The sequence below is a fragment of the Temnothorax nylanderi genome, unplaced genomic scaffold, assembly GCF_030848795.1.
Source record: "Temnothorax nylanderi isolate EJ_2023f unplaced genomic scaffold, tnyl_v1.0 TNYL_tig0238_pilon, whole genome shotgun sequence".
NCBI lineage: Eukaryota > Metazoa > Arthropoda > Insecta > Hymenoptera > Formicidae > Temnothorax > Temnothorax nylanderi.
In genome coordinates this window covers 161,989-181,631 of record NW_027249300.1, presented here as the reverse complement: position 1 = coordinate 181,631, position 19,643 = coordinate 161,989, and the positions used below count along the sequence as shown (strand labels likewise).

The window sequence follows — 19,643 nt, the reverse complement described above, 5'->3', positions numbered from 1 at the left end:
TCGCTACTGGATATGGTTATATACCGTGGTACTGATTTAAATATTGCTCCGAATAACTTACAATTAGCGCCGACTCTGGTTACATTATATTGCACTTTCTATATTTAAAATGAAACAGTCCTGGTGAAAACATTTCTCATCTTTTTCTAGAAATTTCTTAAGAATTTCTCATATTTTACGTTTATGAAAAATTTTGAAAAATATGTCAAAAATTTCTCAGATACTTTCAGAAATAATTGGATGAGGATTTTCGGAATACTTATTTTAGTATCTGTATGTATAAAAAATTCTAATAAATTGCGTGGATTTGCTCATATTTATTCAGTTTTCTACAAAGATATATCCTTATTTACGGGAAAAATATGAAATATGTATGTATATATTTTATTATTATTTTAGCAAAGTTTTTCTGAAAAACGTTCCAATTCATATAAAAAATCTGAGAAAATCTTAAAATTCTAAGAAAGTCTGAAAATTATTTTCATAAAAATTTTGATGATTAATAATATGAAAAATTCTGAGATATTTTTCCACGAGGGAGGTAGATAATTAGACGTTAAAGGAAAATAAAAATAAAAGATAAAAAGTACAAAAAGTTTAATTGTAAGAAACAAACTGTATATGATTAAATATATGCATTCTTTGGAAAAAGGACAAATTAAAGAAACAAGGCGCAATGAAGAATGAAGAATACGTATTCCAGGGCTGCGTTCGGGGAGCGCGCTATTAGCGCTATTGCATTATTCTATCTTTATCGCTCATCAAGTGTAGAACAAGGATAGAATAAGCAAATAGCGCTAATAGCGCGCTCCCCGAACGCAGCCCAGGAATGCGCAACTATAGCGGCCCGCGACGTCCAAGCTTGACCTGCAAAAAAAGGAAAAATAAACTAATTAAATTGTGATGTGATATTGCGACTGGGATCCCGAGATTTCGAGTACGCATACAACTTCTTCTCGTCAACTGTTCTTGTTGCAAAGTTACCAGAATTTCGATCTCGGCAATATAATTAATAAAAAAACATGTTGGAAAAAAAAAAAGTAAAAAAGAAAAATTGAAAAAAATTCGATTTTATTTTACCTCTACGTGGTGATCCATGTGGTAATGCATTAAACTGCTGCAGGCCACGATATAAACGTACTTCTTTCACATTTGGTCCGCCAAAATATCTAATTGCGTTTCCCTGACGTATTCCATTGAAGAATACGAATTAGATACGCAAATATCAAAAATGCTTTTAACTGCGCGTGCGCTTTAATCAGCTGATACATAACCCAACTTTGTCGATCAGAAAATTACGGAGACTAGGTTTATACGGTATGAATTACGGATATTAACATAAATCACAATTTCTAATTCTGACGCGCTTGACATTTGGGAACAGGTAAGTTCCATTAACATTTCATTAATGATTCCGTAATTCCATAAGTACAGCGTTGTTTGCATCGAATAAAAAAACTTATCGAAAAAGTTAGGTTACATTGGGTTGAATTGGATTAAAATGTATGTACGATTTCTCTTTACATCTTATTTATTATAATTGAAAAAAATTGTATGACGGGGACCGTTTTTCGGGTAATATATATATCTATGTATTATATAATATTGTTTATTACATTATATACATTTCTATTATATATTTATTATACATAATAGAATGTAATAGATATGTATGTGAACCTTGGCAGCTTGATGCATATTATGTTTCATCATCAGTACACAAGATTTTTACCCTGATATTACTGTCATAACGACAGACCAATTCTGAACAAGATCCAAATTGAAATGATCCAAATAAACACAAAATATATATATATATATATATATTTATGTATAATTATTCTTTCGATATGTATTTTCTTTCCAGAATCCATGTCTTGGATTGCAAACTCTGTCCGTGCTGTCGTGAGCACATGGACCCCACAGGTGACGCCGACACGGTTTCGCTATCATGCGGACAAGATAGCGAAAGGCCCCTTAATACGGCGACATGGATACGAGGATCCTATAGATATGACGGGCCTTTTACCACGTACAGATAATACTAAGCGACTTCCGATGCCGATCTATCGTCCGGCGGACGCTTGGTCCGAGAAGAAGGCACTGTTCGGCCAGAACGACTACATCGACATATTGGGCTCGGATAATCTACATCCCACGAGAATTATCTACAACGTGCCCTCGTGGTTGAGAGGTGTCAGCGGCAATGAATACCAGGTCTTACTGAGAAAGAGAAAAATGTGGGCGAAGGGTATATTTCCAATCGCGAGACCTACCAAATGGAGAGATCTGAACAAGAGAATAAGTTATCTCTATAAGTACTTGAACCGCAAAACTAAGCATTCGTAAATAAATCAAATTAGGTTTACGTTCTGATATAAACACGCGTAATTAAATTCCAATTTAATTCTCAAGTGCAATCGCTGTGTTTTCTTTATTCTTACTCAATTAGTTTCCAAATATTCTACCAAGTTCTTACGACGTCCGTTTTAGGTGATGCAATTACTGCATACATTAGTTAACGATTTACTGCTTATAATAACAATTATAAAAAGTATAAAATAATGAATTTGTTTATTGACAAATAATTATCCATCGGATATACGATTATTTCACAACATTGAAGAACGCAAATACTTTTCTCGCTGAAACGCGGATTTTCATTTCGTAGAAAGAGGGATACATGTGTCATGGCCACGTATCGTATATGTACATAGTCACAGTTGGTATGTTAACGTCTAACGGTTCAATATACGTGGTCTGTTTAAAAAGTAATAAGACTGAATTTTTTTCTCAATAACTAGTAACACTGTAAAAACGAGACTGCAGTAGATCGAGAGCTACATTCATACTCTACTTTCAGGTAAAATTTCAATTTGATAACATTAACATATGTGATTCTACAATCATTTGTATAACTGTATTACACAAGAAAATCGAGCAGCGTTATGCGACCAAATTCTATGTCAAACTCCAGGACAATGCGATAGAAACATACAGTTATCAAATGATTGTAGAATCACACGTGTTAATGCTATCAAATTGAAATTTTAACTAAAGATGGAGTATAAATGTTCTCAATGTAAAGCTCTCGATCTACTGCAGTCTCGTTTTTACAGTGTTATCAGTTATTGACAAAAAAATTCAGTCTTATTACTTTTTAAACAGACCACGTATATTGTGAAATGGTCGCGAAACAGAAACGCGTCCGAAGTAGTCTTCTTGATTAACTATTGTCAACAAATTGAGTATTGTCCATTCTCTTAAAAAAATAGTCACGATTAACCAATATTATCACGACCGTAAGCTTTGACAATAGCTGATTAAGAAAACTTTGAATTCACTTATTATGCGTTTTGTGGCATTTTGACAGTGATGTCTTGAAAACTCGTATTCAGCACATATCTCTTTTTTTGTAAGTTATATATTATAAATTCCTTGCTAGAAGTTCGTCCTGGTAATTAATTACACGATATATTCACACTGTGCCGCTGCAGATACTTTACATGGGAAAAAAAAAAAAAAAAAAGTAATACTATCTTAAAAGCCTTGTAGAGGCACACTTTTATACAGAAACTAGTATCTGTACACATATCTGATCACTTGAAAGTATTTCTTCCTTTTAAGTGTGTACATAAATTAATGGCAGTTACTCAAACTTGCAAAATCTTGCTTGGAGGAACGGTTATTATCGAACTAACAATGTAAGAAAAAAAAAAACGAAAATAAGAGTTCATAAATGATTCTGCAAGAAGGACAACAGGGTCGTCTCGTAATGTTTGCTGGCATCCAGGCTTCTCAGACTATGCCTCTCGTTAGGATAAACTTGCAGCTGATACGGTTTACCGATCTTCACAAGAGCATTGATCAACTGGCTAGTGTGGTAGAAATGTACATTTTCGTCTATGAGACCGTGAATGATCAGCAAACGGTTCTCTTCGTCAGGAAACTTGTTTACATATGTCAGCACCGATCCAGCCATATAACCGTGAGGATTGTTCTGTGGCAGATCCATGTAACGCTCGGTATATCCGGTATCGTAAAAGTTCCACGAGGTAACCGGAGCACCAGCAATGGCCAGCTGCGAATATACGACGAGGATATTTTTTAAACTTTAAAAAAATGTACTGTGCGGCAAGCATTAATTCGTGCGCACCTTGAATACGTCGGGATACTGTATCAAACCCATTAGACTTAAGTATCCACCGTAAGACCAGCCGTGAAGAGCCACTCGATTTAGATCAATGTATCCAGTAGTCTCTGTCAGCCATTTCAATACTTCAACTTGGTCGTTCAGCTCTACCGTTCCCATCCTACGTCGCAAATGACTCTCAAATACTAGACCTCTATGCTGCGATCCGCGAGAGTCTATTAAAACTACGCAATAGCCTTGAGCAGCCAACATGTGCATTCGTAAATGTCTTAAACCCTGCAGAGGATTAAATAATAAGTTTTTTCTTTACTTTACGTGACATATGCGTCCACACATTTTTTAAATACACCTACTTTAAATGTGTTTGATACAAGTTGTACTTCGGGTCCTCCATAAACATTCAATATCGTGGGATACTTGATCCCAGGTTGAAAATTATGAGGCTTAAATATCATCGAATAGACCGTATCCCCCGACTTGATTTTATGCGTGAAAATCTCTGGCGCAAACAGTTCGGATTCGGGCACGGACGGTTCTAAGAGATAGCCTACAGGCGTGAGCGATATGCTCTCCACTGTCCAATCGGTTTGTGATATTTTAAATACCTGCAAAATTGACGTAATAAAACTTCCTGATCGTGTAAAATGAAATATTATTAGGCATGTCCCATCAGGAACGTACTTGACAAGTAGGCAACGTTTTAATGGAACTATAAACAGTGACCAACATTGTACACTCTTTGTTAAAGTATATACTGTTGTAACTGTAGCCAGGCCGCGTCAGTAGCCGTATTTCTAGCGGCCGTCGCAGCGAAACCGCGTAAACGTGTTGCTCCAGTGGCCCTTCCCGTAATCCGCAGAAGTAGACGATAGAATTGACTTCATCGACCCATATTTTCTTCCCTAACACCTCCCAATCGCCCTGGGTCAGAGCTACCTTGGAAGTGATACGTGGTCGAAGAAATATACTATCCATTCTATCCAAAGGTTCTTCCACTCCGTTACTCAAGCCTATGTTGAAAATGTGTGTAAAAAAAAAGCGGCAAGTAACGAAATATTGAAATGATTATAGTGATTTTATCATAAACCTGCTATACTGGACGTTATAAGATACAAATGTCGGAACTCAGATTCCTCGCTTCCCCAGATAAATTTGACTTCGTTCGCGTCGTTGGACTTTAAGAAGTACAATAGATCGTTGACGTTGATCCAAATCGGGCTCTGCTCCGAGTATATCACTTGAACGCTCGGTGACGTGGGGGTGAAATGGTTTTCCGTATTGTACGTGTTCGGTGGTGGTTCGCAAAAGTTGTCTATCGACAACAGGACCAACTCGAGTTTCTGCTGCTTTCTATCCAGCAGTTGCACCCAGATGCTACATTTTAACAAAGTAACGTTATCGACTCGTATTAATACAAGCTCTCGCGTGTATTGTTTAAATTGCGCCTCGAACTTACTATTGAGCATCCGGAGTCCATCCGACTCTCACCATGTATTCCATCCATGGGAACATGATGTGAAGTGGATACTGCAGCTCTAGTATTTCTATATCGACGATATGCAACGACTCTGTCAGACGAAATTGCACCATTTTCAAGTTACTCCTAGCGTTCGGCATACCAGCTCTAGGAAATCTAAATTCGTCCACCTCATCGGAATTCGACGAGGGGAAGCAATATATCTTGACATCGCTCTCGTCCACCTCTTCGTATACTATCCTGTAGATTCCGTCAAACATGGACTTTGGTTGCCACCAGTAGCCGATATACCTGTGGCAGGTAGAACTAATGTCTTAATTTTCGCGCTTTTAATATACGAGGATTTAACAATAAATAGATCAACCTTGTGAATTCCTCCTGCATGACGTAGGAAGGAGTTCCGGCGGTGAGCGGATCGTCCACGAGACTTCTGCCTCCTTTCCTAGCATGAGTTAATCGAACCGAGGAGCCTGTGATACTATGAGACAGGTATAGATCCCCTGAACATGTGTGGGCAATCAAAGCATTGTTCCAGGGACAGATCTGAGGACACAGCTTTGCCCCGGTCGTCGACATTCTGATTTCTGATGGAAAGAGGGGTCCAGGCTGATGGAAAAACACATAGATCAAACACTTTCTTTCACTAACCCACGATAATATTCTGATATTACCATAAATCCAGTATCTACACATTGATAAAGACTGCTGGCAGCTGGAAAAACTAATTTTCCACTCTCCGCGTGGATCTCGTAACTGGTTATACCCCACGTAGCGAGTCTTTTCCTTTCCCACAACAGTTGTTCCTCCTTCGACAGTCTGTTTGCACTCGATACGCTAAAATTATCGCATGACAGACCTAGGTACTCTTAGATAATACAACGGAGCGCATCAAACGCCTCGGTCTATGGTGGAGTTTACCTTTGGAAATTCGCCTCTATGACGGGTTGCCAGTGCAGTCGGTAGCCGTTGGCGTGATCCGCGTGCGCGATATCTACGTACAGAAGAGTGGTCTCCCAGCCGTTACTCGGCGTGCTTAAGAAATAGATTCTAGTCCTGCAAAAGGGAAGTGTCAATGAATCGTTAATCTCAACACGACGCGACAAGCGATCCCGAAGGTACGTCGCGCGTTTTCCTCACCGGCCGTCCGGAAGCGAGCGGAAAGTTATAGAGCCCGGTACGGATCCGGCCGACACCCCGGACAGCTTCCTCCTGAGATCGCTAACGACGGCGCGGAGCTCGGACCAGGACTTCCGCGGCACCGTGCTGTCGGGAACGGCCTGCTCCCCCGTCGTCTCGTTGCCCGTGGTATCCATGTTCTCCATACGTTGCCGGCGGCCTTTCCGCGAAGTCATTCGTCCCCCAGCGAGCACCTCCGCGGCCGTCTCGGCGCGGTCATATCGACGCGGAGTAGGTGTACGACGGGCACGAGGGTACGCGGGGGCGACAAGTACCGCGGAACGATTTCCGCGACGACGATCCACGGATGACACACACGACGTACTGCGCGCGCGACCACGCACGTAGCGGACCAGCGGACGCAGACGTGAGACGTGAGACGTGAGGAGCGAGCGAGCGAGTGAGTGGGAGAGACAGAGAGAGAGAGATATGCTTTATTTTTAGGTTATGCACCGTCCGCGCCACCACGGCCGCGACGGAGGCTCCTGGCTCACTTTCACCAGTTTCACCTTCTCCCCGGCCCTGGCCTCGCTCGGCAGGCTCGGTTTCTCGGCGGTCTCTCCCTCCTCCCGACGTCGCGCGACATTAATTTCCCAAAATCGCGCGCACTCACACCACCGCAACCACGACACCGCCACCCCGTCACCGCCACCGCCAGACACCGCCACCGCCAGACACCGCCAGACCACCACCAGACTGACCAGGACCAGACCAGCCTGACCAGCAGCAGCACCACCACGGCACCACTGCCGCCGCTGCCGCGATTCCGTCGCGGCTCCACGTGCCGAGAGTTCGCCGCGAGTGCCAGAGATCCCGACCGAATAGGAACCGTCAGCCGAACGCTCGCACGTGACAGCGGCTCTCTAGCTCTCTTTCGTCGTTATCGTCGGCGGCTATCCGATGACCGATGGCACATGCTCGCGAATGTCCGCGATGCGGTAACTGGCGCGAGAAAGCGAAGCCACGTGAAAGAGGTACGGTTTACATGCGTGTTCGCGCACACGTGTGCACCGTACGTCAAACGTCAAGCCGCGTCGCGTGCCGCCGGCCGCGTCGCCGCGATGCATCGTGCCCCCCGCCCCCCTTTCCCTCCCCCTCATCCCCCCGTCGCCGCCCGTCGTCACGCGGAACGAGGAACTCCCGCCCCACCTCCGTGATCGTCGTCTCGAAAGGATTACGTTCGAATTTAATTACGCCAGATTGTCCAACACATTTTTGTTGTCGGTGTCTCACGTTCCTGCGAATTGGCGACCGAAAGCTGCGCATCCTTCAGTTAATTAATCGTATATTAATTTGCATTGGTTTGTCATTAGGGTTTCCGAATTCGACGGATAATCCGTATGGATTTGAGGTCACACTTAATTATGTGTATCGAAGCGCATTGGATTACATATGCGCTCGATTGCGTGTCAGCGTATCTTCGAAACAATAAACTCTTTTATGTTTGATAATAATAAAATGTTTACGTAAAATTTGGAGATATCGGCGTTGTCTTTGCTATTACGTTATGTAAGTCCCGCAGATTTTGCAAACGCGGATTATAATTTATACTTTCATGTATAACGCTTGCTGCAGATTTCACTTAACTTTGGATTGTGAAAAGAAAAATAACGTCGTCAAGAGTGTCTTTTTAAATCAAAATTTAATAAATTCCATTTTTTCAGGATATCCTTGAAACCTGTACACGTTTGAGATAATCTTAATTACATGATTTTTAGAAAAACGATGGCAATTATTTTGATTAAATTTAAAGTCTGAGAGCCTCGAATCGACGCTTAATAAAATTGAAGAGAACAATGGCGCTTTCTTTCTAATTTAATGGAAGTTTGTGGTATGTAAGTAGTTGATGGAACGGGGCATGAATTCGCAATGTGCGTTCACGTGCTCCGCTTAACTTTCGGTTATGAAAAGGAAAATAACGTCTCGTTGAGAACATCCTTTTTAATAGAAATTTTACGAATTCTATTTTTGCGGAAGACGTTCAAACTTTGACTTGAAAACGACGGCAGTTATCCTTAATCGAATTAAAATTCTGAGCGCTTTGTGGTAATAAAATTTCAGAACAATGGCGCTTTCTTTCTAATTTAATGGAACGTGATAGCTGGTAGAAAACGGTATGAATTCGCAACGTATACATACGTTTGTAGGGGAGAAAAAAATTCCCGAGGAGAGCAAACATACGTGCTCGCTCGTCGCAGTCACGTTCCCGTTGTTCTTGCATATTTTAATAGCTCCTCGCCGCGGTCGTCGCGACGTCTGTTTTTGTCCTTGCGTCGTCCCTGAATAATTTTCCTCGTTGTCGTCGTCGTCGTCGTCGTCGTCGTCGTCGTCAGCAGACTCCTTCACAATTACGTAAAAAATCCAAATGCCATATTAATTCTACGCGGCTCGAAACGAGAGAGACTTTCTTTCTCGAACGAGAGGAAACGCGACCGATCTTCCACGTGATCGGCCGTGGAAATAGACGCTTTCACGATCGTAGGGTGGTTTATTCCCGAGAATATTTACGAGAGAAAATTCTCGGGCGTTATGTTTTTCATAAATCTATCTAGGGTATCCAGGTATCTAACCAGGTATCCGGGTCGCTATTTATGGGCTGTACTTCGATTCGAATACGCCAATAAATACTGGCGAGCCGACCGCGAAATGCTCGCAACGTAGCGTATATTCACGCTGATCTTTTTCGTTTTAGAATTAATTATTAATGAGCATCTACATTTCATTTGTGGACACGCAAGTCGCGATAACATAGTTCAACAAAACTAATTTGGTCAAATTCCCTTCATAAAAAGAACTTATTTTCAATTTTTTTCTTCTAAATATATCTCTTATCTCCACAATACTTCGTCATGTTGCAATTTTGAGATGTTTATAAGATCAAGATGGTAAAAAAAGCTATTTTAATAATATTTAATAATACCTTATTATGCTATATAGCTGTGACATATAGTATGTTGGAAATTGTTGGATTACGGTCGAGCGTTGAACGAGCGTCTTTTTTGTTCGACGCGACGTTCTTATTGTCTTTTGTTTTTTCGGGCGGCGTGATCGCCGGTTGCGACAGGATTCGCGCCTCGCGCCCTCGCGGTAGTAGCACAACGCGCGCCGTCGAAGTAAGAGCCAAGAAATAAATGTGGCATTTTCTTATATGTATTTCACGAATTTAATTATACAATTAATATAATTATTAATTGACAGAAATGTTTATAATCCGAATTTAGAATTAAATATATCATTAGAACTTCTAGGTTTTAAAAAGACGTTATCGTGAAGTTTAATGAATATAATGAAATTTTCATGATTAAATATCCACGCATCTATCCACGGCGAATTATATCCACCTACCCTCCAACCTCCAACCATTACATATGCACTCACTTACAATTAGACAAAAATAAGCTTCATACTTATACGAAAATAAATTTCTTAACTCTGTCAGTTTTACCCTCCAAATCCGATAATATTTTAAGGTTTTGAAGCTCTGCGGCAACTGAATTATTTTAGGAGAGAGAGAGAGAGGTTGTACTCACTGATACTTTTTATACCACACGGAAAATAAAATTAGCTACCGTAGCAAAACCTTTTGCTACTATTGCTAAAAATATAGCTCTCGCAGCAAAAAAATGTTAGTTGTCCATATTTTACGACTTCTTTTTTTCGTGCAGGAGTGTAAAAACAATAACATATTTCAATTTCAGCCAAATTAACCGAAAACCATTTTTTTATTCAAAATATGAGGGGACCTTTTAAATTTTTTAGGTCGCTGAGTACAAGAAAGTGTGAGTGGAGTTCCGAAAACGGCCGACCTCCGATTTCGATGAAACTTTGTGGAAAGCTTCGTTTTGGGTTAAAATGAAAGCCCTTAAAAGGAATTTTGGCAACTCCTATAATAAAGTCATTTTTCAAGATAAAATGATAAAAAATATAGGGCTGTTCTTCCGAAAATGTCCGTGCTCCGATTTAGGTGAAACTTTGTGAATAGGTTCCTTTTAGATAAAAAAGACATATATACCAAAAGGATTTTTTGCGACTCCAAAGTTTAGCAACTTTTTTAACATTTTTGCAAGGGTGGGCCAATAATCAAGCATCTTAATTCAAGTAGTTAGGTGTCACGCTGGGAGTTTGTTTAGTTTTATTCACAAAGTTTCACCTAAATCGGAGCACGGACATTTTCGGAAGAACAGCCCTATATTTTTTATCATTTTATCTTAAAAAATGGCTTTATCATAGGAGTCGCCAAAATTCCTTTTAAGGGCTTTAATTCATTTTAACCCAAAACGAAGCTTTTCACAAAGTTTCATCGAAATCGGAGGTCGGCCGTTTTCGGAACTTTATCCGAAAGTGTTTGTGTTACGTAATATTTACAACCATGATGTATCGGATATTTCGCGGGATTGCTGTGTGCTATTGTTATATGAATCTTATGCATCTTAATATTTAACTCTGAAATTCTTCATCACTTGAAGTAAAAAAAATATATTTTTATCATTTTCTGTATTCTAATTTAAAAAAAAAGATAAGAAATATTTAAGTGATCCTCTCCTTTTGAGGAAATATCGGATAACGCGCTCGTTCGTATAATATGGTTTCTTTTCTACATGTCGATAATTTTGACGATAAAGAAATGTTAGAAAAACCAACAAGATAAATATTAGGAAGAAGTGGCCGCATGTGTATAGAATGGTTAGACAAGTATAAACTATGCGACAGTTTTATCGCGAACGTGCAAGTTACACGGTATACGCTGCGAACACGTGCGAGTTAACTTCTCGACAGAAGAGGTACGATTAACAAACGAGGAATGCGTAATTTCTCTGACGAAGCACATATTCGGTATATTTTGTCAGCGTTCGTACACATTTCGGTTTGTGTATACTATATATCAATCTATCGAAATTTGTTCGCCCCACGTCGCGTCGTCGCAAGAGTGACGTAACAATCTAAACAGCTCATTCCGGGTAAGCAAAGGATTATATTTCTTCCCTTCATCAATTTATGTCACACGTGTATTTATTTATGTACGACAGTGCAATGAACAAATTATTTAGTTTTTCCGGCGTAAAGATCCACGGGCGACTAAATACAAATATTTGATCAATTTGAATAATGATTACGTAAGCGAAAATTATGTTCTGCTTTTGTAACAATGTCAAACTAAATTAGAGATTCGACACGATGAAGCCAATATATGTACGTCGTATGTCGAGCAATCTTTTTTTTAATGTTTATGCGGGTATCTTCAATAAATTACCTCTGTATACGTTTTCGCCGTTTGCTTTATTCAGATCTTTTTTACAGAAATGTTCGGTGGTTCAGGATTATCAAGATGTGGCTACAAAGCCACGAGATCCATGCTGTTTACGCTCGAAGGTCTTAAGAAAAATTGGGAGGTGAGCCACATTAATGCGACTCACGTTGATCAATCGTTAATTTGAAGGGAAGACATTAAATATTTAATAAAATAGGTTAATATTAAAGAGATATGACGCACGAAAAAGCTGCCCTTTTTCCCTTTCCCTCAATACGCCATCTGCATCGACGCGTATCAAAAAAACATTTGTAGAATACTAAATATTTGAAAGGTACAGATAAATAATTACGTTTTATATAAAAAAAGCGAAATTGTATATTCACAAGCTTATACGCTTTTTCATTTTAATTTTCTGAAAATTTAATATCACATAAAATATCGATATATTAAAAATGAAAATATCAATATTGATATCAATTACATCAGCACCATCAGCATTTTCAATATATGAATCTCACTCAGGTTAATGATTTCATCCTGTTATCGATTCCATGTTGTTAACCGTATGGATTCGCGCGACGAAAATTATAAGTATTCACTTACCTTAAAAACTTCTTTCTTCATTGGAAGATAGGAACTGTTGGATGTCTCTGGATTTACTTTCATTGTCAGCGAAATTTAGTCGCAAGCACGTAATGTATATTGTCCGCTCGCAAAACTGTTTCCCCTGTGTTAAATTTTTATTCCGAAGGCTTTACTACTCCGCGCGTAGCGGGATCGAATGTCTCGTGGATGGCCTACACGTAGGCACAGTTTTCCGACAGGCCTACGCCATCAACCCCCTTCTCACGTCCCAGCCACCCTCGGCAACCGTTCGTCCGGGATAGTCTGCACGAGACCCATATATTTTCTGAGATACGTTCCGGCGCGGCGGTGCGAAGCATCGTCCAGAATTCTCACGGGAGAGGCCGAATCCCTTTTTCCCGTGTTCCTTAAGTATTAACGTGGAGAATTTCGTAGGTGGTCTCATAGTAAAATTTTCACGAATTAATTCGATATGTAACTAACGCTCCTGTTTCCGCCTCTATACAATGGTTGAGTAAATAGTCTTGGATCTCTCGATCAAGAATGATAATAAAGCTTATTTTATAAAACAGATATAGATATAATAGTGATATTTGATAATTGTTTTGGATAGTGTGAGATCCGTATAGTTATACTATGCGGGAAGATAGGAAATTCAGAGAGTATTTTTTTCGCAGATAACTCTTTTCTACATTACTCTTTTTATCACATTTCGTTTTCTCTAATATGCGTTTGATAGATAAAGTACCGTGCGTTGAACGTCGTTATTCTTTCGAGGAAAGCATTTATATATGTATAATCTAATTATATTATATAATTATATAAAGTCAACGAATTTGAACCGAAAAAAATTTTTAATCGAAAGCCAACTAATTTATATACCGATGAAAAATGAAAAATACAATAGAGCTGTTGCGCAATTCCGGTTACATCCGCGTGCTTTATTTTCCTACGTAAGATCGAGGAATGCCCGATGCCCGCGGTTCGGTATCACTGGCGTATCTAGCCAGGGTGCCTTGTGGAGTAGTTGGCATGCAGAGCCGGTCCGCGGAATACTTTCTTCCTCTTTTTTTCTACCTACTCGCTTCAACTTTTTCCTACCCGTCTTACCTTTCCTACTCTCTTTCTCCACCACCGCCACCACCGCCACCGCCGCCTTTTCCTCCTTTTCCTCACTCAAGCACCCTGTCCGAGTTCACTACATAATGCAGCCGGCTATATTGAATATTTCGTCGTGGTAAAATGATAAAGAAATCCTCGGCAAGCTTCTCGGACTTATGTGGATATAGAGCCGTCGCCCTGGTTGCCCTCGGAAACGAGGTGGAGCGTGGAGCATGCCCTCGTGAGCATCAACAAGTAACCGTCGTGACGTTGTTCATTAATTTCGGGGAAACTTAAGAAGAGAATTCTAATCATTTTAAGACCGAGTGAATCGATAAGTAAGATTTTACTCCAATCGATCTTGTCTTCTTATATCATGTATTATTGAATATTTTTTTAAAAATGGCCACATCAATTTTCGCATATTAGTTTTTTAAATCCGCGAGACAAATATTCCAATTCAGAAATTTTCAACTGTTTATGATGCGGGGCATTAAAAAGAGAGATACTAAAAGAAATTAAAAAAGATTAATTTTTTATTATTCAAATACAGAAATTATTTTCTTTGCTGTTAACGCGATGCGCGCGTCTTACTTTTTATGCAAAGATTAAGAGTATTCTCTTTATACAAGGACTGCCCCTTTTGTTATTGTTTGCTACGATATTTGCAACTGTGTGTGCTGATAAATTTCATCCATAAATGTATAGATAATATTCTCTGCATAGGTAATGTTTCTCATGCCTTCGAAGACCTAACGCGAGTGGAATAATAGTGAAGGGAATTCCGCCTGGAAGCCTTTACGATCGCGGCTACAGAGCCTTTCACATAGTACGGCCGTCCAAATTTTTTTCTTGTAATTATCGATGTATATTCTATCTAATATCTATTATTTTTAGCGTTTTGGGTTTCGTATATAAATCGATTAGTTCTAAAAACAAATATAACGCAACGTATATTATCACATGTATGATTAAAAGCATCAAATTCTGAAACCTTATTAGATTTTTTTATATTTAATTTTCCTGCCGTTATTGATATTTGTCGATTATTGCCGTTATTAAAATAATCTTAAATATAAAATAAAGCGTAAATAAAAATGTAACATTTATAGTATAATTACGTACAAGACTACTTAGGACATGATTTATTATTTTAATGACCCAGTCACTTGCCATCAGGCGACAATGTCAGTCTGTCCAAAGAGAATATATTACGCGGAAAGTTTAAAAGGATCTGGACGATGCTGTAGAGAAGACGACATTTTCTTCGGCACGACATTTAAGGCTTGCTCCCAGCAGGATCTAGTCTAGTCTAGGTATAGACTAGGTATAGAACTATGGAGCCATTTCAAAATTGAGGGGATGTATATACCGGGGCAGATATAGAACATTCGTGCAACAAAATCATGGGTAGAAATTTATTCCATCTTCCCTGTACGCCGCGCCGCCGATATTTTTCAATCTATACGCAATCGTTTCTTTGTGAAAATTCGCGAGGCGGGGTAACACGAACAATTGAACGTGGGACTAGTCGATTTTCTTTTTAAGGAGACGGATAGGAGGGAGCGCGGCGCACAAAAAGGTTACGGAATTTCCGGAGCAGCTTTTGGTACAGAATGAGGTAGGGGATGCACTTCAGTTGACGTGGGCGTACGTAACGCGTGCCCCTGGGGGGTCGCAATATCGATCTCCCCTCTTCCCCTCGCATCTCCCTCGCGTATTACCTCCTCCATGTCTGTTCGTTCTGCAGCACATCAACAGCGGACAGCTCGAATTGTACAAACCTAATGGAATATATGCCTTCCTGAGAAGCCTGTCGTCCTTCCTGGGTGAATTTATTCGGAGCTGGAGATCTGCTTTCGTCGACGATGAAATATTAAACAAGTCAAAACGTCGAAAATCAAAAGAGGAAAGTTTTGGGAGGGCGTGGGTTTCGTCATTCATTTTTAATCATTCTCATTCTCGTCTTTGGTAAATAAAACGGAACAGGGGACAGTGACAGAAGAGAATTGGTGATCGAGGTGCTTCGCGGCTGGACGGATCTGGCTCTGCGAATTCTCCATTCCGAATTTTCCATTCAATTCGCTTCTTCATAAAATTTTCACCATGTATAGGTAAACTCGCAAAGTTTCTTTCTCGGTTAAGAGATAATTCTAAAACTGAAAAATTTGACGTATCTCCATCCAGAATGATGCCTTACATTACGACATAATTGTAATTGGCGATTCGAACGCCAATAAAGGATCTTGGAAACGCATAGAGGGGTTTACACGACGGTTGCGTATGTTGATTAAAATATATGTATATGTATATATGTACATAATAGCGATAATATCATTAATAATAAAGTTAATATGGTATAATAATATCAAGTGATCCCACGAAGGGAACAATTGCCGATTCGTTGCTACCGTCCGAGGTATACCTTCCGAGGATGGTTTACAGACGCTCTTTAGATACTCTTGCACTTTGGCCGTTGTCCTCTTCCGCCGCGCAAAACGCTGTAGAAGTAGAACGCTGTCCTTGAGAGGGGGTAGATAGATAGGTGTCTTTTTTGTGACTTACATCCTCCCCTCGCGACGTACGCTGTTACGATTTTGAAAAAAGCCCTTGATCATCCAGCCAGCTAGAACTTGGCCTAAACTTGCAAAAGTATCGAACTCGCAATATCTTAGAGAATTAAACTCTTAGAGAATTAAATTATCAGTTAGAGCCCAAGACCTCGCAGGGTTCGATATGTTGTGGATCTGTGCAGTTAACACACCGACTATCCGATCGTAAATCATTGTGTCAACTTTCTTTCAAATTACACTCTCTAGTCGATGTATGTATGTTACGTATTTTCCTGTTAGATCTTCTTCTGTCGACTGACGCTCGTCGTGATAGTCGATGTGCTAATCGAAACAACCACGCGCACAAGCAAAGAGACTACTACACTATTACATACTATCATTACAATTACTTCACTTTCCATCGTTTTCAAGTCAACGAGCTTGGAATTTCCCTCTTTATACGGGCGTTGTTCGCGACAATATTACTATTCGCGTTCACGCGATTCTGCGAATTAGTAACATCTAATCTAAAATATGTATATCGTTCGAGGGCTATTTAGATAGATCATATATACTATTGTACAATTTGTACTTGAAGTAAACATACAAAAAGCATTCGTGTCTATTCACTAGCTCCCTTAGCGCTTATGAACATAATGCGCACGAAGAAGTGCGCACAAGGTATCACAAAATAATATCCAGACTTATAGAGATATATATACCATACGATTGAATAACATATCGATCACTTTCTACCCGTTCGTTTGCCCCGCACTCTTTTTCTTGGCGCGTTCATAAATACTATACGATAAAAAAAATGACTATTTCTGTAATGACTTGTTGGCGTCATGGCTGACAAGAATAAGATCGCCGTGAAAAGACAAGCTACGAATATTCATCGATCTCTCGCGTTCTATCACAGGTATGAATACTCCGACGCCTCTATATATATATATAAATATACTTACTTATATAGTATATTATATAAGTATACTTATTGTATAATATGTGTATATTTTATAAATGTATTTTTTCAAATTAATAATTAGATTGAAGGATAAACGCGTCGTATAAGAACATCGAATCTCGTTGTATGATTTTCCAAGCAGATACTCGGGTAAAGGAAAAATCCATGCAATTTTTGATATTAAAAATCAAATATTGATGAAATTTTGAGTCTATGTTAGATTGTAAATCTGCCAACAATGAAAACATTTGATATATTACGTTTCCTTAGTCGTACGGATTCTAATTTGTATCACATAATTTTTTGTCCTATTCCTGGTAAAAATTCCTCGGAAATGCCGCTTCTTCTCAACTTAAAATATTTCTAATTGTCTACTAATTGTCTACTCATCTACTAATAAAAAAATTCCTATCGAACTTTCTTACTTCACGCAGAAAGTTCTACTAATTTTGATATCGTGAACTTTCTCCTATATTAGGCCATATCATGATTAATGATAGCGGGGGGGATTAAATCCCAACCGCATATATTTCCATAATCAGTTGTAAAAGGGTAAAATCTCCCCATTTTGGTCTCGTTAAGTTTCCGTAATTAAGTTTCTCTATTTGCCAATATTCATTGATCTACTACTCATTGACGAGCTCACGTACCATGTCAAATCTGTCGTCGTTGCAATAAACGCGATTCTCCTTTATCCGGTATGTATTATCGAAGTTTTCGACAATAATCTCAGGTTTTTTATTCAAATTTCTAATAGCGGCGTGCAATGCTGATACTCGAAGGTCGATATACGATCTTCGGGTGGCTTGAGATATCGATAAGATATCGTTGCAGCAGGCAAAGGGTTCGATCGCGTATCAGGTTGCATCGAGTACCGATAGTAGGTACCGTGGAAGTTCTGATACGGAATATTAACGTTGTGTAAACAGGAAAATGTGTGAAAATTACACGCGCGGTAAGATACACTGGGTGCTCCCCACGAGAATAATTTTAGACTGGACAAATTGCTCGATTAATTATTAATAGGAATTATGCGCGTCAGAGGCCGCCGTCATAAATAATCGTGTGCAAGCCATAACGAATGAATTCGACGCGAGTGCTTCCGTAACTTGTCGAAAGCGCGATAACGCAACGGCGACCGCCACGAAATAATTGCGCGATACAATTTGCGTCTCATCGATTTTTGGTCGAGCAAGGGAGGGGGCGACGGGGTGAAGGGGCGGTTACGGCGACGGGGCCGCTGCGGGTGACGGGAAGAAATTATGCTAAAGAAAAAGAGAAAGAATGTAACGATCTATTCCCTGACGTCGCACGTCGCACTCACCTCTCTGACGCTCTCCTCGCTGCTTGTCGGCGCACCCGCGCGTTAATGTACCTCTACTTTCCGTAATTGGTAGCCATGTCAGATCTACGCATTAAGTCTACTTGTATCACTCGTCGGAAATCAAATGTAATTAGATACCAAGATACATGCTATCCTCCGATTTGTTGGATTTCCGCGTGGAACGAAGGACGCAGGAGGCTTCTACGGCGGAAGGGGGAAAGTGTGATACGTGACGGTATACCGGTATACGTACGGGATAAATTAGCTACTACAGCAAAAGATACTGGTATTTATATCTATGTACATACGCGCGCGCGCAACACACGTGGCGACGAACCGATCGACCCGCGCGTATCGCGACGCGAATCTCACTTGGAACTTGGAACTCTCGTTAAGACCCGACGCATTTCCAGAATAAGAATCGAGAGGTCGGGTCTCGTCTCGGGGACGCTTCCGTCTCAAAGGATTTTCATCGTGAAATCCGCCGGGAATAGACGTCTTTACACGGGTATATATATATATATATATATATATATGTGTGTGTGTGTATATAGACGTAATATAATATTACATATGAACAAACGGACATCTACATAGAGACAAGTGTTCAATAGGCACGGTTTCAAAAATACGGTGGGATACTGTAGAGATTACTTATATCCAGGCGCTATGTGATGAAATATATCTGAAAGATCTAGGAAGGACTTAATACGAATACATATAGCCACTGTCTACTTATTAGCTACGAAAAGTACTACAATACCCCGGATTCACGGAATAAACGCTGGTTTCGAATTGTAACGCACGTTGAAACTTGTGTTTGGTGAACATCGGATCATGTCAGACCATGTCGTAACGTGCTCTGCAAAAAAAAACAAAAAAAACGGACGTTTCGAAAATTCTCTTTGATTTATGTAACTCGAAAAGTAAATCCTTATAAACAACCTACGCTCGTGTAACATTTCATTTCTTGCTCGAGCTCAGATTCATCGCCTGAAATGTTGTATAATTAAAGATAACACTGCATTTGCACTCTTCACGTGGTTGTTACGCTTGT

The 19,643-nt window shown here is 39.8% G+C and overlaps 2 protein-coding genes across 4 annotated transcripts; one reads left to right on the top strand and one right to left on the bottom strand.

Annotated features, from left to right (window-relative positions):
- The first annotated feature begins 1,225 nt into the window (after positions 1-1,225).
- Mrpl51 (mitochondrial ribosomal protein L51) lies at positions 1,226-2,420 on the top strand. 3 transcript variants are annotated; one of them, XM_071718181.1, is made up of 2 exons: positions 1,226-1,384; positions 1,868-2,420. In XM_071718181.1, exon 2 carries the CDS (start codon positions 1,873-1,875, stop codon positions 2,347-2,349), a length of 477 nt encoding a protein of 158 aa, XP_071574282.1. In that variant the 5' UTR covers positions 1,226-1,384; positions 1,868-1,872; the 3' UTR covers positions 2,350-2,420. The 3 variants fall into 3 exon arrangements, with proteins under 3 accessions (XP_071574282.1, XP_071574283.1, XP_071574284.1); XM_071718182.1 differs by lacking the exon at positions 1,226-1,384 and adding an exon at positions 1,408-1,503; XM_071718183.1 differs by lacking the exon at positions 1,226-1,384 and adding an exon at positions 1,439-1,575.
- Positions 2,421-2,555: 135 nt separating this feature from the next.
- Positions 2,556-8,050, bottom strand: LOC139779709 (dipeptidyl peptidase 9). The gene is made up of 10 exons (XM_071718160.1): positions 6,768-8,050; positions 6,549-6,683; positions 6,302-6,464; positions 5,995-6,236; positions 5,610-5,921; positions 5,241-5,527; positions 4,835-5,163; positions 4,507-4,758; positions 4,157-4,429; positions 2,556-4,081 (listed from the first exon to the last, which is right to left on the bottom strand). The coding sequence occupies exons 1-10, from the start codon at positions 6,980-6,982 to the stop codon at positions 3,734-3,736; spliced, it is 2,556 nt and encodes an 851-aa protein (XP_071574261.1). The 5' UTR covers positions 6,983-8,050; the 3' UTR covers positions 2,556-3,733.
- Positions 8,051-19,643: the final 11,593 nt, after the last annotated feature.

Bases quoted from the DNA above. Each gene is read 5' to 3' on its own strand.
- Mrpl51 (XM_071718181.1), top strand. From the start codon at position 1,873: ATGTCTTGGATTGCAAACTCTGTCCGTGCTGTCGTGAGCACATGGACC.
- LOC139779709 (XM_071718160.1), bottom strand. From the start codon at position 6,982: ATGACTTCGCGGAAAGGCCGCCGGCAACGTATGGAGAACATGGATACC. The intron at 4,759-4,834 runs GTACGTTCCTGA...TCAATTTTGCAG, and splicing joins AAACGTTGCCTACTTGTCAA to GTATTTAAAATATCACAAAC. The intron at 4,082-4,156 runs GTGCGCACGAAT...GTATATTCGCAG, and splicing joins AGTATCCCGACGTATTCAAG to CTGGCCATTGCTGGTGCTCC.